Raw genomic sequence first — 24,401 nt, 5'->3', positions numbered from 1 at the left:
GGCGTTTCCCCAGCCTTCTCTTGCCTTCCGTTCTCATATGGTGATCTCTCTGTCTCACTGACTTCGTGACTCTACTTATAAGACCACCAGTCACACACCCAGTGGATGGAATAAGTGTTTCTTCTTATAGCAATGGTTCCCAAACTGCGGGTCGTATATCAGATATCCTGCATATCAGATATTTATGTGACGATTCATAACAGAAGCAAACTTACTTACGAAATAGCAACGAAAATAATTTTATGGTTGGGGGGTGGGGTCACCACAACATTAGGAATTGTATTAAAGGGTCGCAGCATTAGGAAGGTTGAGAACTGCTTTTTTTTTTTTTTTTTTTTTTTTTTTTTTTTTTTTTTTTGGTTTTTTGAGACAGGGTTTCTCTGTGTTGTTAGCCTTGACTCTCCTGGACTCGATTTGTAGACCAGGCTGGCCTTGAACCCACAGCGATCCACTTGCCTCTGTCTCCTGAGTGCTGGGATTAAAAGCATGTGGCACCATGCCCGGCGAGAACTAACATCTTCTTAGAATCCTAGTCCTACTGGAATAGTGTGACCTCCACTCAGCACTCGAAACAGTCTAAAAATCGGGATGCATTTGGATGCAAAGGGGTTTAGGACTTTATCTTTTTTTTTAGAGGACACAATTTTCCTCATAACAGATGCTTTTCTCTGTGTAAAACTGCTCCCTGAGGGCCTGGGTAAAGCCAGTCCATTAGTCAGTGGGTTGTGAGTTGAAAGCTTGCCTTTGTTGCTGGCTGTGACTAAGGGATATGAAACAGGAACACATTATAATAGGAGGTTTTGAGGTGGAAGGATTAGGATAAAGACTTTTGCTCCATGCTGGGGATAAAGTGTTGGGGAGTACTGGTTACTCACATGTGGTTAGAGTTGTCCCCCAACCTCTCTCATTGAGCCTCTAGGAGTATCCCCTGCAGATATACAGGCCTGGGGCATAAGTAAGTGCGTTTTCTTTGTAGGGGACTTGGAGGTAGTGTGGAGAGCAGGAGGAGCCCCTTTAGTGTATACACATAAAGGAGATAGCTCAGATTTACCCTCCCTTGGGATGTCTTTGTGGACTCTTCCAACAGAAATGGGAGGACGTTTCTCACAGATGTGTCCTTGAGATGCAGAGATTGCTAAGGTGAAGACTAAAGGGACTTCACAGGAGGTTAGGATGTAGCTTTGTTGGGAGAGTGCCCTGGGTTTGGTCCCCAGTCCAGGCCACATAAACCAGAGTTGTCACGCACATGTGTGACACCAGCACTCCAGAGCAGGTGGCATCTCATCAGGCCTACACACCCAGATTTTAACAAGCGTGCTGAGGGTCTGAATTCTCAGGCCTTCATACCTGTACAAGTGCTTTTACTGCTTGTGCCTTTAAGAGATCTGTCCAGCCCTTTGTTTTTATTTTTATTTTTCCCTCTCTTTTCTTGCTCTTCTCCCTTTCTTCTTTAAAACACCCCCACTTTGAGTCAAGTATGATGATGCACAGCTGTCCTAGCATCTAGGAGACTAACATGAAAGAATCACAACTTTGAGGCCAGCCTGAGTTTCCTAATAATAATCTTTCTAAAGGAAACCAACAACAGCAGCAGCAACAACAACAACAACAAATCCTCAAATGTGTGTACAAGTAAGTGTGTGTGTGTTCCCTTTTTACACTTTTTAAATTTTACATATTTCCATTTTCTACCCCTTCTCCTTTGATGCCCCAGATTTGCACATCCAACCCAGCTGCTATTTGCAAAACAACAGGACAAAGTTAATGGGTCCCAAATAAACCAAAAGCTTGTCTACTGGTACTTCCCCTATTCTTGCTTCCCACAGCATCTCAAGCCAGAGGGATTAGCATCCCCTGCTGCCCTTTCCTTAACCACAACAACTTGAATGAGTCTTGTCCCTCCACTTCCTACATCCCACAGAGTCACCAAAGTGTTGGATCGTCAGTTCAGGCTAACATTTAGTCTCAGATGAGTTAACCACTGTGCCTTCTTGTCTGCTCTCTTCTGCCATAGCCAGCCACTAGTCCACTATTTACAGAGCGGGTATGGCTGGACTTTAATTTGGGGTGGGGTGGGGTGGAGAGATGGCTCCATCTCTAGGAGCACCTTCCAGAGGCCCAGAGTTTGGTTCTCAGCCTCCACATGGAGGCTCTAAATTGGTCTGTAGCTCTAGTTTCAGATGCTCCTAACAACATCATCTGGCTTCCACAAGCACCAGGTAGGAACACACAGTGGTATATGTACTTGTATGTGGACAAACATCATATACATAAAATAAAAATCTTTTGAAACATTTTTTGGGGGCACTTATTTTGAGACAGTATCTCAACTTTGTAGCCCAGCGTACCTTGAAATTGTGACAATCCTCCTGCCCCCGCTTCCCAAGTGGCGGCTCATGAAATAAATGAGTTACACATGAAACTATATATGAAATTATATTTACCACTCAGTAAGCATAAAGTCTCTTTTTAAAATTTAAATTCACATTTGATCACCAATGAAGAGGCACGTGAGCCGGGCGTGGTAGCGCATGCCTTTAATCCCAGAATTTGGGAGGCCCAGCAGGCGGATCACCGTTTGAGGCCAGCCTGGTCTACAAAGCAAATCTAGGACAGCTAAGGCTACACAGAAAAACCCTGTCTCGAAAAAACCACCCCCCCCCCCAAAAAAAAAAAAAGAGAGAGAAAGAAAGAAAGTGGCCCATGGCCTCTATAAGGCCTACACTTGGGGAGGTGGAGGCAGGAGGATCGGGAGTTCAAGGTCAGCCTCCGCTACCTTGCCAGTGTAGGTTACATGAGACGCAAGTCTCCAGATATCAAAATAAACAAGCAAGAAACAAAAAGTGCCTGGGATTTAAGGATCAGAGCAGGGCTAGCGGGCAGGCGGAAAGCCCGTCCTTTGCAATTGTCTGAAGGTAGTTTATTTTCTCAAGTTGTTGGGGGAGGAAGTGACTCATGGTGACCATGAATCTTTCTTCGAAGGCAAACTTTCCAAAAAACCCAAATCATTTAGAGGAAAGTCACTTCGACATCACTGAAGTTGAGAAAATGGGAAAGCAACTTGCATTTGAGTGCTACACAGTATCCATATTACTGATCAATTAATGGCCACCTATTATACTAGCAATGCTATACTATAACTCGCAACATTACCGGGAAACTAAATTCCTAGGCAAGGGCAACATTGTAGCCTTGTCCCTCACTATTCCAAGGCAGGAACCTGGCTGACACCTGGTTAGAAGCAGAGCCCCGACACCTGCCAAGTTCATTGTGCCCAGCACGCACACACCGGTAACCCAACCCTGCCCTTGTTGCGAGACGTAGGGTCGGCTACACCCGCGGAGACTATAATTCCTCTCGCGAGAGCACCAGCAGGGCGGGACCGAGCGGCGCCGGGATGTCAGCAGAGCGCTCCAGACCGCGCCCCTCTTGGCGCAGCCGGGAGAGAGGCGCGCGCAAGTAGGGGGAGGGAGCGGCAGATGGTGCGCACGCGCAGAAGAGCTAGCTGGCAAGGGGTGGGGCGAGGGCCCGAGGGCGAGGGGCGGGGCCTTGCGTCGCGCCGCGGGCACGTCGTTGCGCGTCCTCAGTATTTAATGTCTCTGTGTTCGCCCGGCCTAGGCTAGCACGTGGGGGAGCGGCCGAAGCGCGGTGTAAGGCTGCGGGGCAGGGCCGCAGGCCTAGGTCGCGGCCGGGGGGTGGTGGCGGGAGGACTGTGTACCTTGACGGTCGCCCGGGAGCAGGTAAGTGGCAGCTGGCACGTCCGCCTGCGGGCCCGGAGGGAGAGCGAGTTGGGGTGATGGGGAGCCTGGGGTGCAGGTGCATGGTGCGACGCGTGCGCCAGGTGCTCCAGGGACGGAGAGGCGTGTGCACGGCGCCTGCTGTCAAGCGGGCGGGCTTGTACCTTGGTGGCCAGCGCGCCCCCTGGTTCTCCTCCCGTGTCCGGCGGTCTGCCTGCGGGCTGCTGCTGACAGATAGCGGGCGCTGAGCTCGGGGCGCCGTTCTGAGCTGCTGCTTCCCCCCTCCCATCCCCCGCAGTCACTGGCCTCTAGGATGGAGATGAAGGCGCAGTTCCCCGGGCGCCCCGGTGCGCCTCAACTTTCCCAGTGCTGGCTCACCCTCCTGGGTAGCGAACCCGACCGCGTCCCACCCAAGGTCGTGCAGCCTCTCTAGCGTTTACTTTTCAAAGGTCGTGTGTACCTAGTTTGAGCGTGGAGAGGAGGCAGCAGGGCTGCCCTGTCCAGGACCCAGTGCCCACGGCGAGAGAAGAGGTCCTTGGGGACCCCTTCCCTGGCCGAGGGTTCGAAGTTGGAATTGGTCACTTTCAGAGCTTCGCCTAACTTCTGGGCCCGGTTGACTCGCTCTGGGTTGGCCGGGTAGTGATGGCAAACCGGATCAGGTAGGCAGTGTTTCTGGAGTTCAGTGTCGCGAACTATTGGAACGGGCTGTGCTGTCGCAGCGGGGAGGCTGAGATGCAAGACAGGTCCCTAGCCTATTGGCGGCGGAGGACTGTAAGAACAGAGTTAGGGTCTGGAGGTCGAGGGCTTCGGTGTCTGAAAGGGGATTAGAGTTTGTGGCCCCGTAAGCGTGTCCCAAGAGGTGGAGGACCTCTAACTCGAGGTGCCTGCTGATTTCTGGCCTGGGGGGAGTCTAGGCTCAGTGATCTGGAGGGACTTTGGGGGAACTTTGCCAGGATTATAGGTAAAAAAACGAGACCTCCGGACGCGTCGAGGGGCCGACTTGTGTCTACTACTCCTGTGCCCTACGTTATGGCTTTTCCTGTTTCCTTTACGCGGGAGGAAGGTGCTGATGATTGGTATTGGGCTGTGCCTAAGAGACCTCTGGGAAGCCCTGTGCATAACAGCATCTTTCTCCGGGAAATGCCTCGAGCGACCAGTACCTTTCTACCCTTGGGCTGTGGCTAACACAAACCTGGTGGACTTCGCTCCAGGTGCGAGTGGAGGCTTCTCAAACCTGGTGGGGTAGGGTGTATGTGTAGGGCAATTAACTGAGGTTAAACTGCCGCTCTTTCCCCTACTGAAGTTGAAGCTGCTTGGAATTTAAATTTAATGCCTGCAGTGAAATCAGGGCTGCTGGACCTAATATGTGTTGCTTTGCCACCTCCCTCTATACCCGTGTATTGCAATTACCATCCTTGAGCGCCGGTCACAAAAAACCTATTCCTTCTTGAAATCAATAACCCGCATGCTCGTTTAACCGCAAAATATTTCCCAAATTAGTAACTGTGGGGTTTTTGTTTTGCTTTAAACTCTTAACTTTAGAAAGTGAAGCTTAAGAGTTTTAGGGCTAGTTCCCCCCCCCCCTTTTTTTCTCTGTAGCCCTGCCTGTCCTAGACACTCTTTGGTTTTGTAAAGCAGGCCAGCATCTTATTTACAAAAGATCCACCTGCCTCTGTTTCCCTGAGGGCTGGGATTAGAGTGACTGTCTCCCAGCTCCCATTCCTCTTTTAAAGCTACAAAACACTTATAAATTCTGTGAAGGAGTTGCTCTCGTATCAGATCATTCTCTTACTGGCACTTAAGTGGCTCACCTGCAGATTATTTAGGACTCTTTCAGAGCCGGAGGGACAAGGGAAGTTATATGTTTGGGGAGCTTTTTCTAACTTGGTGTTGAACCGTCTCTCACCTCTAACCTGTTTTGTAGGTTCTGGGTAATTCCTGGGTGTAGTCTTGTGAAATATAAAAGAAATGGCCTTGGGTTAGAAGAGGTCCTCGTAGCCTACGGGTATGCAAATCAGTAAAGCCTCAATTTGGGAATTCAGTAGGTCTCGGTCTGCAGTGTGGGCGTGGCTAATCTAGTTAGTGAGTTTATGTCTACACGGCGTTCCATAAGGGAGCCGCTCGCATCTCCCAGCTGTTTGTAGAAATTGCATTCACACTTGGCCACTGCTGGGTGACAGCAGAGATACAGGTATCTGTTGTACGATGCCTGCTCAGATGCTAAAAGCGATGTGTCGGGTTGCGGAACATCAATACTTTAAAGCAATTTGTCTGGCTACCCGGTAACCCAGATTATATTTGGACCTGCTCCCTAGGCTGGTTGTAGTCAGAGTTTGTGGAGGAAGGTAGTTTTAACTTCCACTTTTTCCTTTCTCGTTCTAAATATGGATGGAGATCATATTTAAGATTTGAAGCTGGGCGTAGTGGTGCATACCTTTAGTCCCTGCACTCGGGAGACAAGAGGCAGGAGGATTGCTGTGAGTTCAAGGCCAGCCTGGTCTACAAAGTGAGTCCGAGACAGCCAAGGCTACACACACAGACCTTGTCTCTGAACCCCTCCTCCCCATCGCCCCTCAAAAAATTCTTGGGACTATGCCTGGTATATGGTAGGCATATACCATACTTAATTATGGCATCCCTCCCACGCAATCCTTGTGTTTGACTCACACAATTAAAAATAAAAGCACTCCCTCCCCTAGTCTCTGACCTGGTAACTTGGTTAGAAGGAAAAGGGGGATAGATTCTGTTCTCCATGCTTTGCCACCTAGCCTCCTGGGTCAACGAGTCTTCATCACATGGACGTTTTCAGGCCTCGGAGCTCATGTGCCTGGAGAACTGCTCTGTTTTCTGTGGCAGTTCCTTCCTTCCTAATGTTCCTTGTGAGTTTGCCGTGCGCTGCCCTCTCTGCGGCCCAGTCTTTTCCTGGGTGGTGTGCGGTGGGGAGTTTGTGGCTGGCATTTGTTTCTTTGAATAGTCACCCTAGGGGGTTCTGTGGACCCCACGTGCCACTGAAATCATCACATCATGTTTGAGAGTTGCTAATCTCTACAGTGTGGCGTCTTTAAGTCCTAAATCCTGCTTCACGAGGCTGGAGGCTGATTCTTCCCTCTGGTGTAGTCAGTCTCATCTTTCTTAGACAGTCTCGTCCTTTCTCAAGTACTTGAGAGTGAACATAGGAGCCTTATGCATGGTAAGTAGTGTACCCTTGAACATTAGCCCCAAGTGGCCTTTTCTTAATTTTATTTTATTTTTTGGGGGTGGGGGGGAACAAGAGTCATGCTATGTATGTGAGGCCAGCCTAAACCCACAATCCTGCTTCACACTCCCACGTGCTGGGGTTACAAGCACATACCAGCACTGCTCACCACTTTTCCTTAACTTAGTTTTTCTCCTGATGGTGCATGTCATCTGTCCAGGTCCTCCTCGTTTGGATGCCCTTTCAGTTCTTAGTAGTAAACGTTCTGTTCCCTGTCCTGTATGCTGGCCGCTTGTGTTCGCTCAGCCTTGTCATCAGAGCCCATTTGTGTCAGGAGCAGAGCAAGGCAACGAGGTGAGTTCTGGAGGAAAAGCATGCAGTGCTCAGGCCAGAGGAGGCCTGTCGCTGTCACTCTCCAACTCCCACCAGCCTGTTGGCCCTCTATCTAGGGTCTATTTTTTCAATTGATAAAGGAGACTTGGTGAACTAAGGGCATTAAAAGTATTCTAATTATGGGCTGGAGAGAGCTCGAGAGAGCTGGTCAAGTCTCAGGCTTATACCTGAAGAGTAAGTATTCTAACTCTGCTGTGGGAGTTAGGGTGAAGTATCTGGGGCCAGTTAGAGGATTCTGGTTGCCACCTCCCTCACCAGGAAAAGTTTTGGATGGTGCAGGTCTAGAATATTCTTTGTCCTGCTCTGAAATCTTAGTTGCCTCAACCTGTAAATGTCTAAAAACCACGTTTGTGTTTTAGTGTCCACAAACACTGTCACTTTCTTTCCATGGCATGCTAAGAAGCAAGTTCTAGTCTACAGTGAGGAGGGCAATGGTCCCTTAGGAAATAGATTGAGAAACAGTCTTACTGAGAGGCCTGGGGACAGGAGCATAAAGCAGAGCAGACAGACCTGCAGCCGTCGGGTAGCCACTTGTGGTTGAGAATGTGTTCATTACTGGTTCTCTAAGACCTGTCTGTGTTCAATTGTCCTTAATCTCCAAAATGTCATGTCACCAGACCTGATAGCTTCCAAAAGGACCTCAGTGTGAAACCTCTCCGCTCAACAAGTTTGAATTTTCATTCTGTGCCTGTAATACACAGGGTTTCTCTGTGTAGCCTTGGCTGTTGTAGGACTCACTCTGTAGACCAGGCTGGCCTCAAACTCGGAGATCCACCTGTCTCTACCTCCTGAGTGCTGGGATTCAAGTAGTGCACTGCCATGCCCAGCCACCTTTTTTTTTTTGTTAAGGCAGGATTTGCCTGTGTATCTCAGGCATGTGCTGTATAGCCCCAGCTGGCCCAGATCACTGTCAGAACCTTCCAAGCACTGGAATTACAGACGTTACAGACATGAGCTACTGTGTCTGAATTCTCAGCAGCCCATGCTAATGTTAGATGTCCTTTTATAGAAGGCAATGGGAAAAGAGTAGTGGCTACAGTGTAGATCCTGAAATGCTGGCGTGGGGTGTGCCTATGGGGAGTGGACTTTATTCTAGGTGACCCTTTTCTTTTTCTTCTTTCTTTCTCTTTCTTTCTTTCTTTCTTTCTGAGATACAGTTTCTTTACATAGCCCTTGCTATCCTGGAACTCACTTTGTAGAGCAGGCTGGCCTCAAACTAAAAGATCCACTTGCCTCTGTCTCCCAGGTGCTGGGATTAAAGACATGCACCACCACACCTGGTTTAGGTGGCCATGTTTTGTGACAAAACTTTTCCTGGGGAGATCACATAACAGACCAAAGTGGATACCACCTAAGTCCAACTTGGTGAACCTATGAGTTTTATTGGAGTTGCTTATAGGGGCAGAAATGATTCAAAAGGCAGCCACATCACCGAGGCCCAAGCCCACATGGTGACAGCTCACAAAGCTGGGAACCTGGAGTGCAGTGCACAGCCTGCAGGCAGCTCAGCGGGTTGGAGAGTGTCCTTTCCAGGGGACTCTAGTCTAAACCTCGTCCATACAGCCAGTCTCAGTTTTTGCAGCTTTCCTGTCTTCTTTGTGATTCAGGTTTTTTCCCTCTTGAGAGGGTCTTTCAGCTTTTGTAGTTCACTCTGACAAGGAGGAGCCTAGTGAATCTCTTCAGTTTTAGGGAGGTCTTGAAGTCAATTTTTAAGTTTACCCCCATGCAGGAGGCAGTGTTCTCGTCCGGGAAGAAACTGTTACTACAACAATCTATCTGGTTCTGGGTCTGCTTTGTTTGCACCTTTCCAAAGTGGCCTTGAATTTGATGCTACAAATGTGCAGCCTATTAGAATGTTCTACATTAATTAATCTGTTTATTTATGGAAGTGGGCTTGTACTGTGTTGTCTTGGCTCCTTGGCTCAAGGAATCCTCTTTCAGCTTCCCAAGTTACTAAGACTACAGGTGCACACATACCCCTGTGTCTACCTACCTGGCTTCCTTGTTTGTTTGTTTCTTTTTTCTCCCCCCCCCCCTCCCAGACAGGGTTTCTCTGTAGCCTTGGCTGTCCTGGACTAGCTTTGTAGACCAGGCTGGCCTCGAACTGAACTCACATCAATCTGCCTGCCTCTGCCTCCCAAGTGCTGGGATTAACGGCGTGTACTACCACGCCTGGTTCTTGTTTGTTTTAAACCATACTGTTTTTATCCTTTCATCTCTGAAGTTAAGTATCTCTAGTTTGAAACTGAGATTCCCAAATAGGGAAGATAAGGTGCCCCCCCCCCCTCCCAGAACACTGGATGGGTGGACTGGCTTTGGATCTGGGTTAATGTATTCCTTCCCCCTCCCCCCCTCCCCAGACAGGGTTTCTCTTGTAGACCAGGCTGGCCTTGAACTGACAGAGATCCTCCTGCCTCTGCCTCCTGCTGAGATTAAAGTCCCACCATGCCTTTAATCCAGGACAGCCAAGGCTACAGAGAGAAACCCTGTCTCAAAAAACAAACCAACCGACCAAACCAAACCAAACAAAAACCAAGGACTGGAGAGATGGCTTAGCAGTTAAGAGCACTCACTGGCTGTTCTTACGAAGGACCCAGCAGTTCCCAGCACCCACATGACAGCTCACAACTGTGTGTAACTCCAGTTCCAGTGGATCATATGCCCTCACAGATTAACATGCAAGCAAAGCACAAGGCATATAAAAGAAAAATAAATAAAATTAAAAGCAGAGAGCTAGCATGCCTTTCATGAGATGTGTATGTGTGTGTGTGTGTGTGTGTGTGTTTTGTTTTGTTTTGTTTTGTTTTGAGACAGGGTTTCTCTGTGTACCCTTGGCTGTCCTGGACTCCATTTGTAGACCAGGCTGGCCTTAAAGTGATCTGCCTGCCTCTGCCTCCCAGAGCTGAGATTAAAGGCACACACCACTATGCCCTGGCTCTTCCATGAGATGTTTTTTTTTTTTAAAAAATTCATCCCACAGACTGAGTCTGTAAGTGTTTTCAGTCACTTAAGCCTCACTACAACACTGTGGAGCTAGCTATGCTGGTCCCATTTCACGGAAAACTGAAGTACAGATCTTACTCTCAACTCTTTACAGAGCCCTGCCATCATGAAGGAAATGCACTGAATAAGAAAGCCTGGGGACTGGGAAACTGAGCAGGTTACAAGACAACCTTGAAGTCACTCATTCCTTGGCTAATAATAACATTGCCAGTCAGACTTCACATGGAGGTCATGAGACCATCCCCTGGCCCTCTGCAGGCTGTTACCCAAGAAAGGAGGAGACAGCAAGGTCGGTCCAAGGCAACCCCCAGACTCTTCTCTCCAGCCTTGGCCTGGCTGTACCTTTGTGAGCATGAGGGGCAGCACCCCATTTGCAGGCAGCTCTTGTCTGCTGTTCCTCACTTGTCACTCTCGCAGAGATGGAGCAGTGACTCCCAACTTGTCCAGTTGCCCTGGAGAGGGACCAGCTCTTGAGGATAACCTCCCGGCTTTGTCCTTTGGCTTTGGTGGAACCCACTCCACCAAGCTTCTGGTTATTTTTAGCAGGTGGTATCCTTCAGGAGAGTGCATGTGGCCGCAAGTGTCCAGGACAGGTCCTTCAGTGGAAGGAGGAGACTAAAGCCACCTTAGAAACTGCTGTAGCAGCTGAGTGCTGGGCTGCTTAAGAGGTCTCTGAGGTAGCCTTTTCTATTCTGGGTTGGGGCTGGGCCAGAAAGGCATGTGACTGAGGCCAGCAGTGAACAAGGAAAAGGGGCCAGGTACTCTCTTAGGAAATGAGAGACCCTTGTTACCCCAGAAAAACATTAAACCCTCGCCCCCCCCCTGCCATTCCCCACCCCATCCCTGCCTAAACCTAAGGGTTGGCCATGGAATAGCACAGAAAGTCTGAAACCATCTGTTGACTAGCAGTCAATTACTATTTTCTTCTGGCTTTCATCAAAGTACAAACACAGGGAGGCAAAGTGGCCCCAGGAGGTAGGGGTGTGTGTGTGTGTGTGTGTGTGTGTGTGTGTGTGTGTGTGTGTGTGTGTGTGTGTGTGTGTGTGTGTGTAAAACCAGGAAAGTGTGCGGGTGTGTCCTGAGCCTCATCTGCATCCCACACCTCTCAGCCCCGCTGTTTTTTGCTAGGAAGAAGCCACTGAGGCGGAAGAGGGATGAGAAAGGAGTTTGACAAGTTTGCCTGTTCCTCATACTTGTCTCTCCGCTCCCCCCTTCCTCCTTCCCTCTAACTCAGCTGCCAACTCCAGCCCATCTATCTGTTTCTGATTAAGAAGGCTTCACACCATATAAGGCCCTCTGGCCTGTGCTTCATGCTGGCTGCAGAGCAAGGCTGTTGTTGCAAGATCTGGTTCGAAGGAGTAGCGAGGGCTTATGTGAGGCTGTGAGTGCACTGTGCGTGTGTGCACCTCTCTCTAGGGGCTGGGCCCCTTAGTGAGCTAGACCCACTTGAGGGGTAAGGGCTGAGGACACTGGTCCAGCAGTGGCTCTCTAAGCTAATGTGCAGTGGATTGCAGGGATTCCCAGAAAACATGCTTGCTGAGACTTTGGGTAAAAAAATGAGCCAGTTTACCCACAAAGCATACCTGTTATGTTTCTAGCCAGGGGCGCCATGATTCTGGAGGCAGTTTATGAATTCGGAACAGAACCCCTTACCACTTGAGGACAGTGGCTCCTCTGGAAGTGTGCCCCAGTATGTTTCTGTGAGTCCCATGGTTCCTTAAGTGTGGAGCCAGCCATTCCTCCAACCCCATCTTGGACTCTCCTTGCCGTCCCTTGAGATAGGTGACTTGTTCTGGCCTGTGACTTTTTCTGCACCGCCTTCTCCTGGCATGGCTCCCCACTGTTCCAGCTCTGATGTGCTGATGGCCACTCTCCCAGGAGGCTTTCTCTCACCCTTCTGCACACAGCTTCCCATCCCATCTACTCTCCCTGTCCTTTCTCATTCCAACCACAGGGCCCAGAAAAGATGGACAAGCATTTCTTGTTTGTTCATTCTCAAGACAGGGTATCTCTGTAGACTTGACTGTCCTGGAATGGAACTCACTCTGTAAACCAGGCTGGCCTCAAATAAAGATCTGCCTGCCTCTGCCTCCCAAGTGCTAGGACTAAAGGTGGTGGCACTAGCGTCTGGCCAGCAAACTTTTCTTAATCCTCCCATTACTTTTACATGCATGGGCAATATGCCAGGGGTGCCTTAGGGCTCTGTGCTCTCAAGCAGTTCAGAGACTATAGGCATATTACATTAAGTTCTTCATTGCATCCTATTGCGTTTTAATATCTGAAATGTGAGTCCTCTCCCTCCACCCCCCTCCCCCCCCGCCCCACATTTGCTGCCTGAGAGAGACAGCCCCTTGCCAGCCCCCATGGAACTAGCTCACGCTTGGTATTGATGGGTCCTGAGGGGTCCTGCTACTTAGGGGTGGGGAGACTGTTGCCATGGTTCCCAAAGCTCTATCAGTGAGCATGGTTTCGTCCTGAGTTTTCCTCTTAGTCTCAGGGTGTCTGAAGCGAAATTGCCATCGGTTAGGAGAAAAGAGAGGGTTACAAGTTTGTGTGAGTTGATGCTGCTACATGTTCGTCTTGGTTAGCAAAGCCACCATGTGGCAATAGAGCACCTGTTGCGTGAAGTTCCGGCAGGGGGTGGGTATGTGTGTAGTCCCAGTGTTTGGGAGGCTGAAGCAGGAGGATTATGGGTTTTGTTTGTTGTTTGTTTTTTGAGACAAGGTTTCTCTGTAGCCTTGACTGTTCTGGACTTTGTAGACCAGGCTGGCCTCGAACTCACAGCAATCCGCCTGCCTTTGCCTCCTGAGTGCTGGGATTAAAGGCCTGCACCACCGCCTCATGGCTTCTGACTTTTTTTAAAAAAAGATTTTATTTATTTATTACATATATAGTATTCTGCCTACATGTACTCCTGCATGCCAGAAGAGGGCACTAGATCTCATTATCGATGGTTGTGAGCCACCATGTGGTTGCTGAGAATTGAACTCAGGACCTCTGGAAGAGCAGACTGTGCTCTTAAGCATTGAGCCATCTCTCTAGCCCCCCTATACTGGCTTTTTGATTATGCACAAGGTTTGAGAAGATAGCTCTTTGCTGGGGCTGTGTGACTCTGGCACAGGGCTCACCCAGACTGTACCAGACAGACCCTGGGTTTGATTCCCAGACAGTCCTTTTCCCTGTGAGAGTACCACGGAAGCAACTTTAGCTTTCCTTCCTTCCTTCCTTCCTTCCTTCCTTCCTTTTCTCTCTCATTATTTTGAATTGTGTATGTGCATGTATGCATGTGTGAGGCTACCTGCCTGCTGTGTATGAGTACCCAAAGAGGCCAGAGGAATTGTGTTCCCTGGAGCTGGACTCAGAGGTGGTTGTGAGCTGAGTGTGGGTGCTGGGGCCTGAACTCAGCTTGGAGTTGTCTCTCCAGCTTTCTAGTTGTCCTCTTGACTTTTACCTGTTTCTGGTCTGCTTCCTTTCCTTTGTAGCTTTTTTTTTTTTTTTTTAAGGAAAATACTATCTGGTTTCCTACTGTGAAAGAGTGTGCACTCTGCTCATTCCTACACCTGCTTCCTCATTTTCTCTATATGGAAGTAGCATGATTTGATAGTTGCTATTCATAAACATTGTCTGTGATTACAGAGTTCTCAGTTTTTTCATATTCTTTGTCTTTTTTTCTCTGTGTAGCCTAGGCTTGTCTGGTGTTCACTGCCCTCCTCCCTCAGCCCTCCACCTCCACCCCAAGTACTGGGGCTATGCACACATGCCATCATGCCTAACCTTACTTGCTTTCCACTGATTGTCTTTACTAGCTCCCTGCTTCTCCAGAGCCCCTGCTATTGTGGCAGGCTCATGCTATTGGTGGGAAGGCTTTTGTGGTTAAACATACAGGCTCCTCCTAAGAGTTCCGTGTCGCTCTGGGGATGTATCCCTCTCTGATGGCTCTGTCTCCTCTTCCTCCTGGGAATTTTCTCCATCTGTTGTGTTTCTTCTTGGATGTGATACCAGGAAAGTGTGCGCATGCAGAGGGATGGCTAGCAAGAAGCATGCTGATGTGTGCCTAAGAGCAGGTGCCTCTGAAGGTGTGCATTGGGGGGCATGTGACACAGGAGTGGCCCGCAAGGACAACTAAGCCAGGAAGTCCCTTCCATCAAGCTAACAGATGGCTTTACCTTCTGGAAGTTGTGAAGGGGAGGGCTGGACTTGAGCACTTGGGCTTTGCAAAAGTGGTTATTGAGTGCAACCGAACTGTCCTTGGCTCTTAAGTGTTCAGTCCTCTCATTCCACACAAGGATGCTGGAACATCCCTGCCTGAGGAAAATGGCACCGTGCTTTCTCATAGTCCTTCAACCACCAGATACTTTTCCTGTCCCTGGACCAGCCAGTAGCAGTGTGGGCAGCAGAGCAGCTTACTGGGGGGAGAGGTCATGTGATTTGACCTCCAAAAAGCTGTGGAAGATTCAGAGTTTCTTGTTCATTTCTGCCCTGCTCTGCCTGGTACTTGGAGTTGTCAATAAATATTTATTGAATAAACACTTTCCTCATACACTTTTGATTTCTTGGTTGCTGACATTGCATTAGTTGTTGGCCACATATCAACAGCTTTTCTTACCTCTTGTAAAGCCACACACCGTCTTTATTAGTTTTTGTTTGCTCAGTCTTGAGTCAGGGTTTCTAACTTATGATCCTCCTGTCTCAGCCTCCAGAGTGCTGGGATTATGGCCTTTAAGTAAGCTCATGCCTTTGGGGCAGGCCTGTGTGGTGGTGCCTTCTGCTGTGAGGTGGGAATTCCATGTACCCAGGAGTACATTCCTGCAACTGCTTTGCCATCACCCAGATCCTTTCAGAACGGACTTGTAACACCAAGTAATAATAAATAGCCTAAGATGAAGGCCAGGGTGGACCCAACACAGTTTTCAAAAACACACCTGCTTCCTGTGGTGAAGCAACTGGGGAGACCACTGTAGGAGGGTCTGACTGTACTCTCACATTGCTGGAGAGGACTGAGGCTGGGCCTGTCAGCAGAGAGAGGTGGACACTCTGCTCATGGGTGGTTGGTTCTTTTTGTTACCACGTTCTTTTTTCTTCAATCTTTATTATTTGTGTGTGTGTGTGTGTGTGTGTGTGTGTGTGTGTGTGTGTGCGCGCGCGTGTGCATGTGCATGTGCGTGCACCATGTGTATACAGTGCCTTCAGGAAACAAGAAGGCATCCGATCCCTGGGACTGAGTCATGGAGGGTTTTGGAGCAGTGTGGGTTCTGGGAATTGAACCTTGGTCCTTTGCAATAGCGGCCAATGAGCTCAACAGCTGAAACATCTCGCTAGCCTTTGTTATAAAACCCTGTAAACCGGAAGTTAGTTAATTACTGATGGGTCTGGCAGGGAAAACCCCATGTCTAGAATGGGAGTTTTGGCTTTCAGCTCTTCCTTTCAGCTGGTCCTCCTGGTTCTAGACCTTACTATTTCCTTTATGGCCAGATAAGTTTCACCAAGCAGCTCCTCCACTTAGATGGTCTGTTGAGCTTCTGCCCTCTTACTGTGAAGCAGGCTGAGAAAATGTTCCATGGTGTTCTGATGACTGGCCCACCTGTGCCAGGAGTTAGAGCTACCCTAGGGTGCATCTATCTGTCTTGTCTGCCTGTCCGTCTGCCTGTACTGGCTTGCTTGCTGCCCTGTTCGGCCATCACAATGGAGGGTGTAGGGCTAACCCTGGGAGGCCAGCTAGCCCATTATGAGCTAACATGGAATTTTGAGGGTGCTTTCATGAGTCCCCAGGGATGAAGGGAACACCGGGACTGGGCCAAGACCAGCACACTGGAGGCATGGCTCCATCACTGTGACCCTAGGCCTCAGCCATGCTGCTGTGGGAGAGTGGCCCAGGCTCACCATCACCCCCAGCCTCAGTGGCAAAACTGCACTCTGCCAGCAAGGTAGGTGGTGGCCCTGTAGCTTTGATCAGGACCTCTCATGTCTTGGGAGTTTCTAGAAAAACCCTCAAGTAGTATGCTGACGTGCAGGCTGTTGCCACCAGCATGTGGACATTTAAATGAACTTTACATAAGATTAGAAACTTTGAGTTCTTCAGTCATTTTGTCATATTTCAAGTGCTCAGTAGCCTCCTGTGGCTAAGTGGCTGGCTGCCAGTGTTGGACAGCAGTCACCACATGGGGAGTACCCAGCAGTTACCTCTGGTGATCTGCCCCACTTTGACCAGGCTGCCATCGCTTGGACTGTAAAGGTCACAACTTATTTTGCCAGGCCTCCTCACCAGCTCTTTAGGCCAGCTCCTAGGACACCTTCAGGCTCTGGCCAGGGAATTTGCTCAAAGGGTGATGCCCACCCTTGAAGAGAGAATGTCACTTCTCTCACGGATCTATTGCAACCTATAGAAGTCCTTGCCTTAGAAAAAAAGATTTACTTATTTTTATTTTGACTGCATATATGGATGCGTATATGTGTGCCTGGCACCTAAAGAGGCCAGAAGAGGGTGTCAGACCCCCTGGAACCACAGTTAATAATGATTATACACCTCCCTATTTGTCCTGGGAACTGGACCTATGTCCTCTGGAAGAGCAGAAGTGCCCTTAACCACTGAGCCATCTCTCCAGCCCTAATCCAAGTCTTTGAAAAAGCTTTCCTTGCCGGGTGTGGTGGAGCATGCCTTTAATCCCAGCACTTGGGAGGCGGAGGCAGGCGGATTGCTGTGATTTTGAGGCCAGCCTGGCCTACAGAGTGAGTCCAGAACAGCCAAGGCTGCATAGAGAAACCCTGTCTTCAAAAAACAAAAAACAAAGCAAACAAACAAAAAAAGCTTTCCTGGATTCCTCCAATACTTGTGCAGGTGGTGTCTGTCTGTCTGTCTCTGTGTGTTTCTGTCTCTGTCTCTGTCTGTCTGAGATAGTCTTCTACCTGGATCTCCAGCTTCTGGTAGAACTCTTTATAATAAGCAACATGCACAGATCTGAATACGTGGGTGAGCAAGGGAGCAGCTGAGCCGAGAGTTGGGAAACCGCTGCGGATAGATGGAAACTGGGTTCTTTCTCTTGCTGCCAGATGGGAGCCATGATTGCATGGTCTTCCTCCCCTCAATTCCTACTCCAGGAACTTCCTTGTGGAGGCCAGCAACCTGCTGGAGATACAGGAGAGCCAGCGGGGCCAGCTAGGCTTTCAGTCCTGGTTGCCTGCCCAGGGGAAGAAGGTACATTTTATCAAGAGCAAGCTGTGCTGTGCTCTGGAGATAGATAAAGTGGCCAGGGCATACACTTTCTTGGTGGTCACCTCTGGAAAAATGGGAGGAAAGTTCCAGTTCCAGTCAGAGGGTGTGTGAACAGCAGTTCAGAACACAAAGTGGTGTGATCCACCCACCAGGGCCAAGCCCAGAGTGGACTTGGGCTCTTGGCTCCTAAGCTGTTTTTACGATTGACTTTTCCTGTCAGTTACATGCAGCCCTTTCCCCCAGTAACTTCAGCCAAAACTGACTGACTTAGTCACTGCTTTGTGCCATTCCCAGGGATTATCTTCTTGTTTGGAAGGCTCTAGACTGCTAAAGACTGTTACAGGTTTGTCAGCTGGTTGGGGAGTGAAGCCATTAAGACCATTCTGAGCAGCCACAGGTACTTCTGGAAAGAGAAGGGATCCTTTTAGAGCCTTGAGTGAGCAGATGCATGCGGAGGCCTGCTGGCTGTAGCACGTGCCTGCCTTCAGCTCTGTGTGACCGCTTGGCCACCAGCCAGCATGCGTCTATTCCTGGGCGAATGGACCTGCTAAAAATAAGCAGGCAAGAGTTTAATTCCAGCAGATTCAAAATAGCCGAGTGTCCTCCTCACCAGCCTAAGGCAGGGCTGTGAAGCGTCTTTGTGGGAGGCTTTCCCTGATCGCAGGCAGCCTGCCTCCTGGGAGAGAAACTGGTTCCGAGACAGTCTCCAGTTAGCTGTGGGTGTAGTGGGGGCTTTGGTACCTGTAGTGTTCAGTCCACTTGGGAAATTCAGGTTTAAAAACCAAATGCTCAACACAAAGAGCAACTAACAGGCTTCGTTACAGAAGGAAGGTAGTGGGAAGCCCTGCGGGGCTGAAGGGCGTGTGCGTGCACTCGTGTAGCTTTGTGCACCTGGACTGTCAAGGGACATCGGTGCATCCTATGTCACCTCTTATAGACCTGTTAGACCATGTTAATTGGGGGCAGGGCGAGGAGGGAGATATTTGACGACATGAGACTGGCATGAGTGTGAAGGAGAGGGGCTATTTGTTTCCTTGATTGGTAGGAAGTGGAGGTGGTGGAGGAGCATCAGTTGCCTTGGACAGGCCCCCGTGGGTGCCTCCTAGCACCAGACACCCTTAAAAAGACACTGCTAGGCTCAGTGGGTCACATTCAAATGCTTGTGTAGCTGCTGATCCCAGGGGCTCCAGTCTTGGTAGAGAACAGCTGTTGTCTCCTATCCCACCCACTGTCTTGGAAGCAGGGGACAGACAAATCCTGCCCTCTGTAGGTCTCTTGGGGGAACTCCCTCACACATGTCTCTGGTCTTTGTCTGGAAACTGCTGAGCCACTCACCCCCCTCAGCACCAGCTCAGACTGGCTGCAGAGCGGTGGGCACTGTGAATCTCTGCTAGGTTCCTTGTATTGGCTGGTCCTGGTTAGTGTTCAGCATCACTTAGGAGGCCAGCCGGCACAAGAGAGGGAGTCTGGCTGGGAAATGTCATGGCAACTGTTTTCCCTGGCTGTACTTTGAAGCTGCTACAGTAGACGTACCTGCACTGGGTAGGCTTGGGACTTGGAGCCTCAGTCTCTGGGGAGCAAGTCCAACGGGGATGCTTAGGTAGGCAGTGGTGGTGATAAGCTGATGTGCTCAGAGCCGCGGTTCTGGGTATTCTGTCTGAGCTAGGACTGGGCACAGCTGGTGACGTAGTGGAAGGAGGCCATTGGCACAGTTGGCCTGGGCCTTGGGCATGTCGGGCTGGACTAAAACCAGACTGGAGGGTGTGCTTTTGGGCCTCTCCTTAGTGCTGTGAAGCTAGCTTCAGGGGACTGGGGAGATAGAGCTGGGTGGCCTGTAACCTGAGGGAGAGGTTGGGACTCTGGGCATCAATTTAGTTCCAAAGAGCAGAGCTCCTCAAAGCTGGACTGGAAGCCATTTCTTTCTTAGGTACCAAGCTATCCATCATACTCAGGACTGTGTGGTCTTCGCCCTTTGTGTGTCAGAAGGACAGATGCTCTTTGGAGTGATTGTGTGTGTATTCTTTTTGTCTACCTTATTCCACTGGATCTTTTTTTTTTTTTTTTAAAGACAGGGTTTCTCTGTGTAGCTCTGGATGTCCTGGACTTGCTTTGTAGACCAGGCTGGACTCGGAACTCAGAGATCCACTTGCCTCTGCCTCTCGGGTCCACTGAGTCTTTTTCCTGAGACCAGAGACCCTCTAGAATTCTGTAGGAATCACACGAGTGCTGCTGGGAAGGGATTTCATAGTTAGTAAAAAGTCAGGCAGGAATTTATAGCTATGTCCAGACTCCAACACCACTTCCTGCTTTCGTGTGCCTGCTGGGCAACGCTTTCCTGACTCCAGGCTGTGGGCTCCTGCCTTGTCCCAAGCTCCAGTTTTACTCCTCAATAGTGTCAAGGTGTTTCTATTTTATATGAATGGCACTGAACATGGATCCAGTGAGTCTCATGTGTTTTCTTGTGTGTTGGATGCTGCAGATAACAGGTGCTCAAGCCTGACTGAATACTAGGATCACCTGGGTTTAAAAGCCAACCAAATCTGGTGTTGATTCTTGCTTCTTGGATCTGGATTTAGTTGGTTTGGGTGCCACCTTGGCCTTGGGCCTGGAAAGCTTCCTCAGTGTCTGGGTGTGCTGGCTCACACTTGTAGCCCCAGTGGCAGTCACAGTATTTGAGAGACCAATAAAACAAAGTAAAATCTTAGTGAGGGGGCTGGAGGGGTGGCTCAGTGGTTAAGAGCACTTGCTTCTTTTGTAGGGAGCTTGAGCTTGACTCCTAGCACCCACAGGTGGCTCACAGCCATCCATATGTCCAGTTCCAAGGGATCGGATGCCTTCTCCTGACCTCTGAGGGCATCAGGCATGCACACACACGTACATTCAGGCAAAACACTCAAACACATAAAGAAAAAAAAAAAACAGCAAAAAAAGCTTCCTCAGTGATATATGTGGATCAAGTTGGAAAACCATACATGCAGAGAGCTTTCTGTCTGTAGATAGAATCTAGGAGAAAAACCACACTACGAATGAGTTCACATTCACACTATGCAAAACCCACTTGCAGAAACTTCTCCTTCTCTGGCTGAAGGCTTAGTCCTAATCAAGTCTCCCCTTGTAGCTTCGTTTTCATTACAGTGTTTTCTGTCAGTGCACAATTTCTGTAACCAGTACAGCCATAGAATGGTTGTTTCTACAGTGTGTTTAGCTGCCATTGCTCTGAAAAAGGCTACTTGCAACTTTGTTTCAAACGATAGCCTAGTGGGGGTTCTTAGGGCCCTCTGCCCATGCGTAGTTGTTTCTGTTTCTTGTGTTTGTAGCTGTGGGCTTGCTGGGTCATGGGGTGTGCTCATGAGGTTTCCTGGGCTGTGACTGATGCTCTAAAAAGCTAGCATGAGTTCCCTCATTCCTTAGCTCACACGGCATATCTTCCCCCATGGATCAGCCAACCGACAGGTGGGATGGGAGTTAGGTTCCCATCCCTCAGCTGCATCACACTGAGGTTTCTAGCCATTCAGGCTGTGATAGGATGGGTGGGCAGGTTGAGAGTGAAATGGCATGGAGTGGCGCTCTGCTCGAGTCTGAAGCCACAGGTAGCATCATGGGAGGTTTCTTCCCAGAGGGGTGTTTTCAAGTCGTCCGATTCCTGCTCAGCTCTGCTCTGCACTTAGCAATCTCCTTGCTTTGCCCTTGGATGTTTAAAGGAGGTCCATCTTTACAGCCGGAAGGGCTTTCTGGGATGGTCTCTTGCCCTGCACTGCATCGCCTGGTCCCAGCATTCCTCCTAACTGTAGTGTGCATAGAGCTTTTCTGGAGATCTTGTTAAAGTACAGATGTGACTCAGTAGGGACACACTTCTAGCATGTTCTGGGCTGTGAGTAGCACCTTTGATCTGTAGCCCATACTTGGGAGAAACAGTAGTCCTAGAACAGTGTTCCTAACCTCTGATGGACCAACTGGGGACTGCTGAGGCATTTACACTGTCTCTCTGCAACCAGACACAAACATGGTATACATGTAATGTACCATGTCAACGTACGGTTCCTGTACTCCAAGTTGGTTTTGTTTGTACTGTGTTTTTGGAACAGAATCTTACTGTGCCAGTGGCTGGTCTGGCACTTACTATGTAGACCAGGCTGGCCTTGAATTCAGAATTCTGCCTGCCTCTGCTTCCCAAGTATTGGGATTGCAGGGGCATACCACCATGCCCAGCTTACTGTACTCTCTCTTAATTGGCTTCCATGATGCACACACCTCTTTTCTTCTCCTCACTTTCCCTAGGCATAGCTACCTCACCTCGCCGCCAAGATGGCAATCCAGTTCCGCTCACTCTTTCCCTTGGCGCTGCCTGGAATGCTAGCGCTCCTTGGCTGGTGGTGGTTTTTCTCTCGTAAAAAAGACCAACTCAGCAGTAATGAAAAGGAGGTGGAGACACTGAAGGTTGGCCCTCACATCAAGGGCCGGCTCCCCAGTGAAGAGGCCTGTCCTGTTGTCCTATCTGTGCCCCCCAGTGTCACACAGCCTCCAGAGAAGGAACAACTCTCCGTGGGCAGGCCGTCTACAGAACCCCCAGCCTTGCCAAGGACACGCCAGGTCCGCCGAAGATCAGAATCCTCAGGCAGCCTCCCCAGCAACATAGACACAAGGTCGCAGCCAGGACTGCGCAGAGATGACAACTCAAAGGTGGAACTCTCCCTGATGGGGGATGAAGCCAAATCTGTTCCTCTTGGATGCCCCTTCCTTCCAAAGGACGTGCCCTTCCCCTGTGAAGCAGTGGGAGGGTGCAAGCAAGAGTCTGCACTGGGCAAAACTCCTGGAAGGGGCAGGCTCAGCCAGTGTGCAGCCTCTGGAGAGAAAGCAAGAGAGACAGGCAGGGCAGAGGGGACTGGAGATGCTGTGCTGGGGGAAAGTGAACCTGAGGAAGGCCTGCTGTCCCAGGAGTGTGTCTCAGAAGTGGAGAAAAGTGAGGTTCCAAGCCAGGCCTGGGGAGGTGAGGGAGAGAAGGTGAGCAGTGCTCCCCGACAGATGGCTGAGCTTGCAAAGGAAGAAGAGTATGTTGGAAAGTTGCCAAGTAGCTTTGTGGCGCCGGTTCACTCAGAGCTGGTTAAGGATGAAGAGGTGTTGGTACCTCAGGTCAGAGGTAGCAATACTTGGGACAGAGACCTGGCTGGAGAGCTAGACAAAGATGAGACCTTGCCTAAAAATGATCAGATTGAGCAGGCTGCTTTCCAGATCGTCTCCCAGGTGATCTTGGAAGCAACTGAAGAGATGCGGGCCACCACAGTGGGCAAGACTGTGGCACAAGTGCATCCAACCTCGGCCACTCAGCCTCAGAGGCAGGAGGAGAGCTGTGTCCCAGACAGTCAGGGAACTGGCGTGGGACAAGACCCCCCAGATCCTGCTTCCACCATAACAGGTGCCACTGCCAGCCCATCAGCAGAAGCCCTGCCACCAAAGACCTATGTGAGCTGTCTCAGCAGCCCTCTGTCAGGCCCCACCAAGGACCAGAAGCCAAAGAACTCTGCACACCATATCTCCCTGGCCCCATGCCCACCACCAGTTACCCTCCAGGGACAGTCTGTGGATGGGACAAATGACCTGGAAGGAGATGACACCTTTGTCACCTGCACGTCCAACAACGGCCAGAGTGTCCTTTCAGTGACCTCCTTAGGGCAAGGCTCAGATTCTGTCAGTACTTCGGGCTTTGAAGACTCTGGCACAGAGACCATCTCAAGCCCCGGAGACAAGGCTATCACCCTGCCACTGCCAGACAGTACTGAGCCTTTTAGCAATGGGGTGCTGAAGGAGGAGTTGTCAGACTTGGGGACCGACGATGGATGGACCATGGATGCAGAAGCAGATCACTCAGGAGGTAGGAGGGCCTTGGGTGCTTTCTTGGTGACCTTGGGAGGGCTCCCATTATTTGCTAGGCAAAAGTTGCTGGCCACCCTTCCCTCCTCTTGTGCAACAAAAACGATGCCGCCCATCTCTCTAACTCCCTTATCCAGCCACCTGCACAGTTGGGCACCTCAGGGAGCTGGTGGGTACCCGAGAAGTCAGGTGACCACGAGACCCCAAGGCTGTGAGAGTTGTCCATGGGTTCGCTAGCCAGGGAACCTCCCCAGACCTTTAGAAGGGACCAGGGCTGTTGGGTCCACCAGTCAGCCTTAGTGTCTCCTCTCCTTTGGACACGCCCTCTGATGGGCCTTTGAGAACAAGGCCTCCTTAGTGGTCCCTCCTAAGCGCCCGGGATGGGTGAGCATCTCTCAGTGGCTGATTTCCTTTACTCACGTGCTTGTTCCATGTCTCCACCTGCTCTCGACCAGAAGCCCTCACAGGGTAAGTTCCCCCAGGACAGCCGCAGCTTTGAGCACTGGTGGGAGGCTCGAGCTGTCTTGGGTTGTTGCTGTGACCTCCTCCTTCGCAGAGCCTCAGCCGTCCTTTTTCTGTGCAGTTGCAGTTCCACCCCAGGAAAGAGGGCACTTTGGTAACGAAGGGTGCGCTGGGTTTTTCGAGTGCTGACCCCAGCGTAGACAGTTCAGACCGCTAACTCACAGGTCAGCAGCTCGTGACCCTGCTTTGCAGCTCCCCAGGGGTACTTTGATTTATCTCCCAGTGACATCCACGTGGCTCATGGCTTGTTTGTCATGGAGCATCCCCAGCCATTCAGTTCCATCCAGGAAACTTGGGCATTTTTCTGGGTGTTTTACTACTGTCATTAGAACGTGGGGGGACCACACATTTTGTCACCCCACAATACCGTTGATTGAGACCATGATGATTTTACATACCTCTAAAAGAAAGCAAATCCTGCCCATTGTTCTCCTCCCCCACCTCCCCTGAAACAGGGTGTCTCTATGTAGCC

General features: G+C 50.1%; 1 protein-coding gene across 4 annotated transcripts in view; it reads left to right on the top strand.

Annotated features, from left to right (window-relative positions):
* Positions 1–3,556: 3,556 nt before the first annotated feature.
* The window catches only part of Akap1 (A-kinase anchoring protein 1), a 31,704-nt gene continuing 10,859 nt past the window's right edge, over positions 3,557–24,401 (top strand). Inside the window, exons 1-3 of one of the 4 annotated variants that reach the window (XM_051158264.1) lie at positions 3,557–3,740; positions 7,154–7,287; positions 21,818–23,408. In XM_051158264.1, coding sequence (XP_051014221.1) covers positions 21,845–23,408 — 1,564 coding nt within the window. In that variant the 5' untranslated portion in view covers positions 3,557–3,740; positions 7,154–7,287; positions 21,818–21,844. Of the gene's footprint in view, positions 3,741–3,913; positions 4,397–7,153; positions 7,288–21,817; positions 23,409–24,401 lie in introns of those variants that run through there. The other 3 variants (XM_051158265.1, XM_051158263.1, XM_051158266.1) reach the window with 3 other exon arrangements.

This window comes from Acomys russatus, chromosome 16 (genome assembly GCF_903995435.1).
Source record: "Acomys russatus chromosome 16, mAcoRus1.1, whole genome shotgun sequence".
Classification (NCBI taxonomy): Eukaryota; Metazoa; Chordata; class Mammalia; order Rodentia; family Muridae; genus Acomys; species Acomys russatus.
Note: the sequence above shows the minus strand (reverse complement) of the source record. Positions and strands in the feature narration are given on the sequence as shown.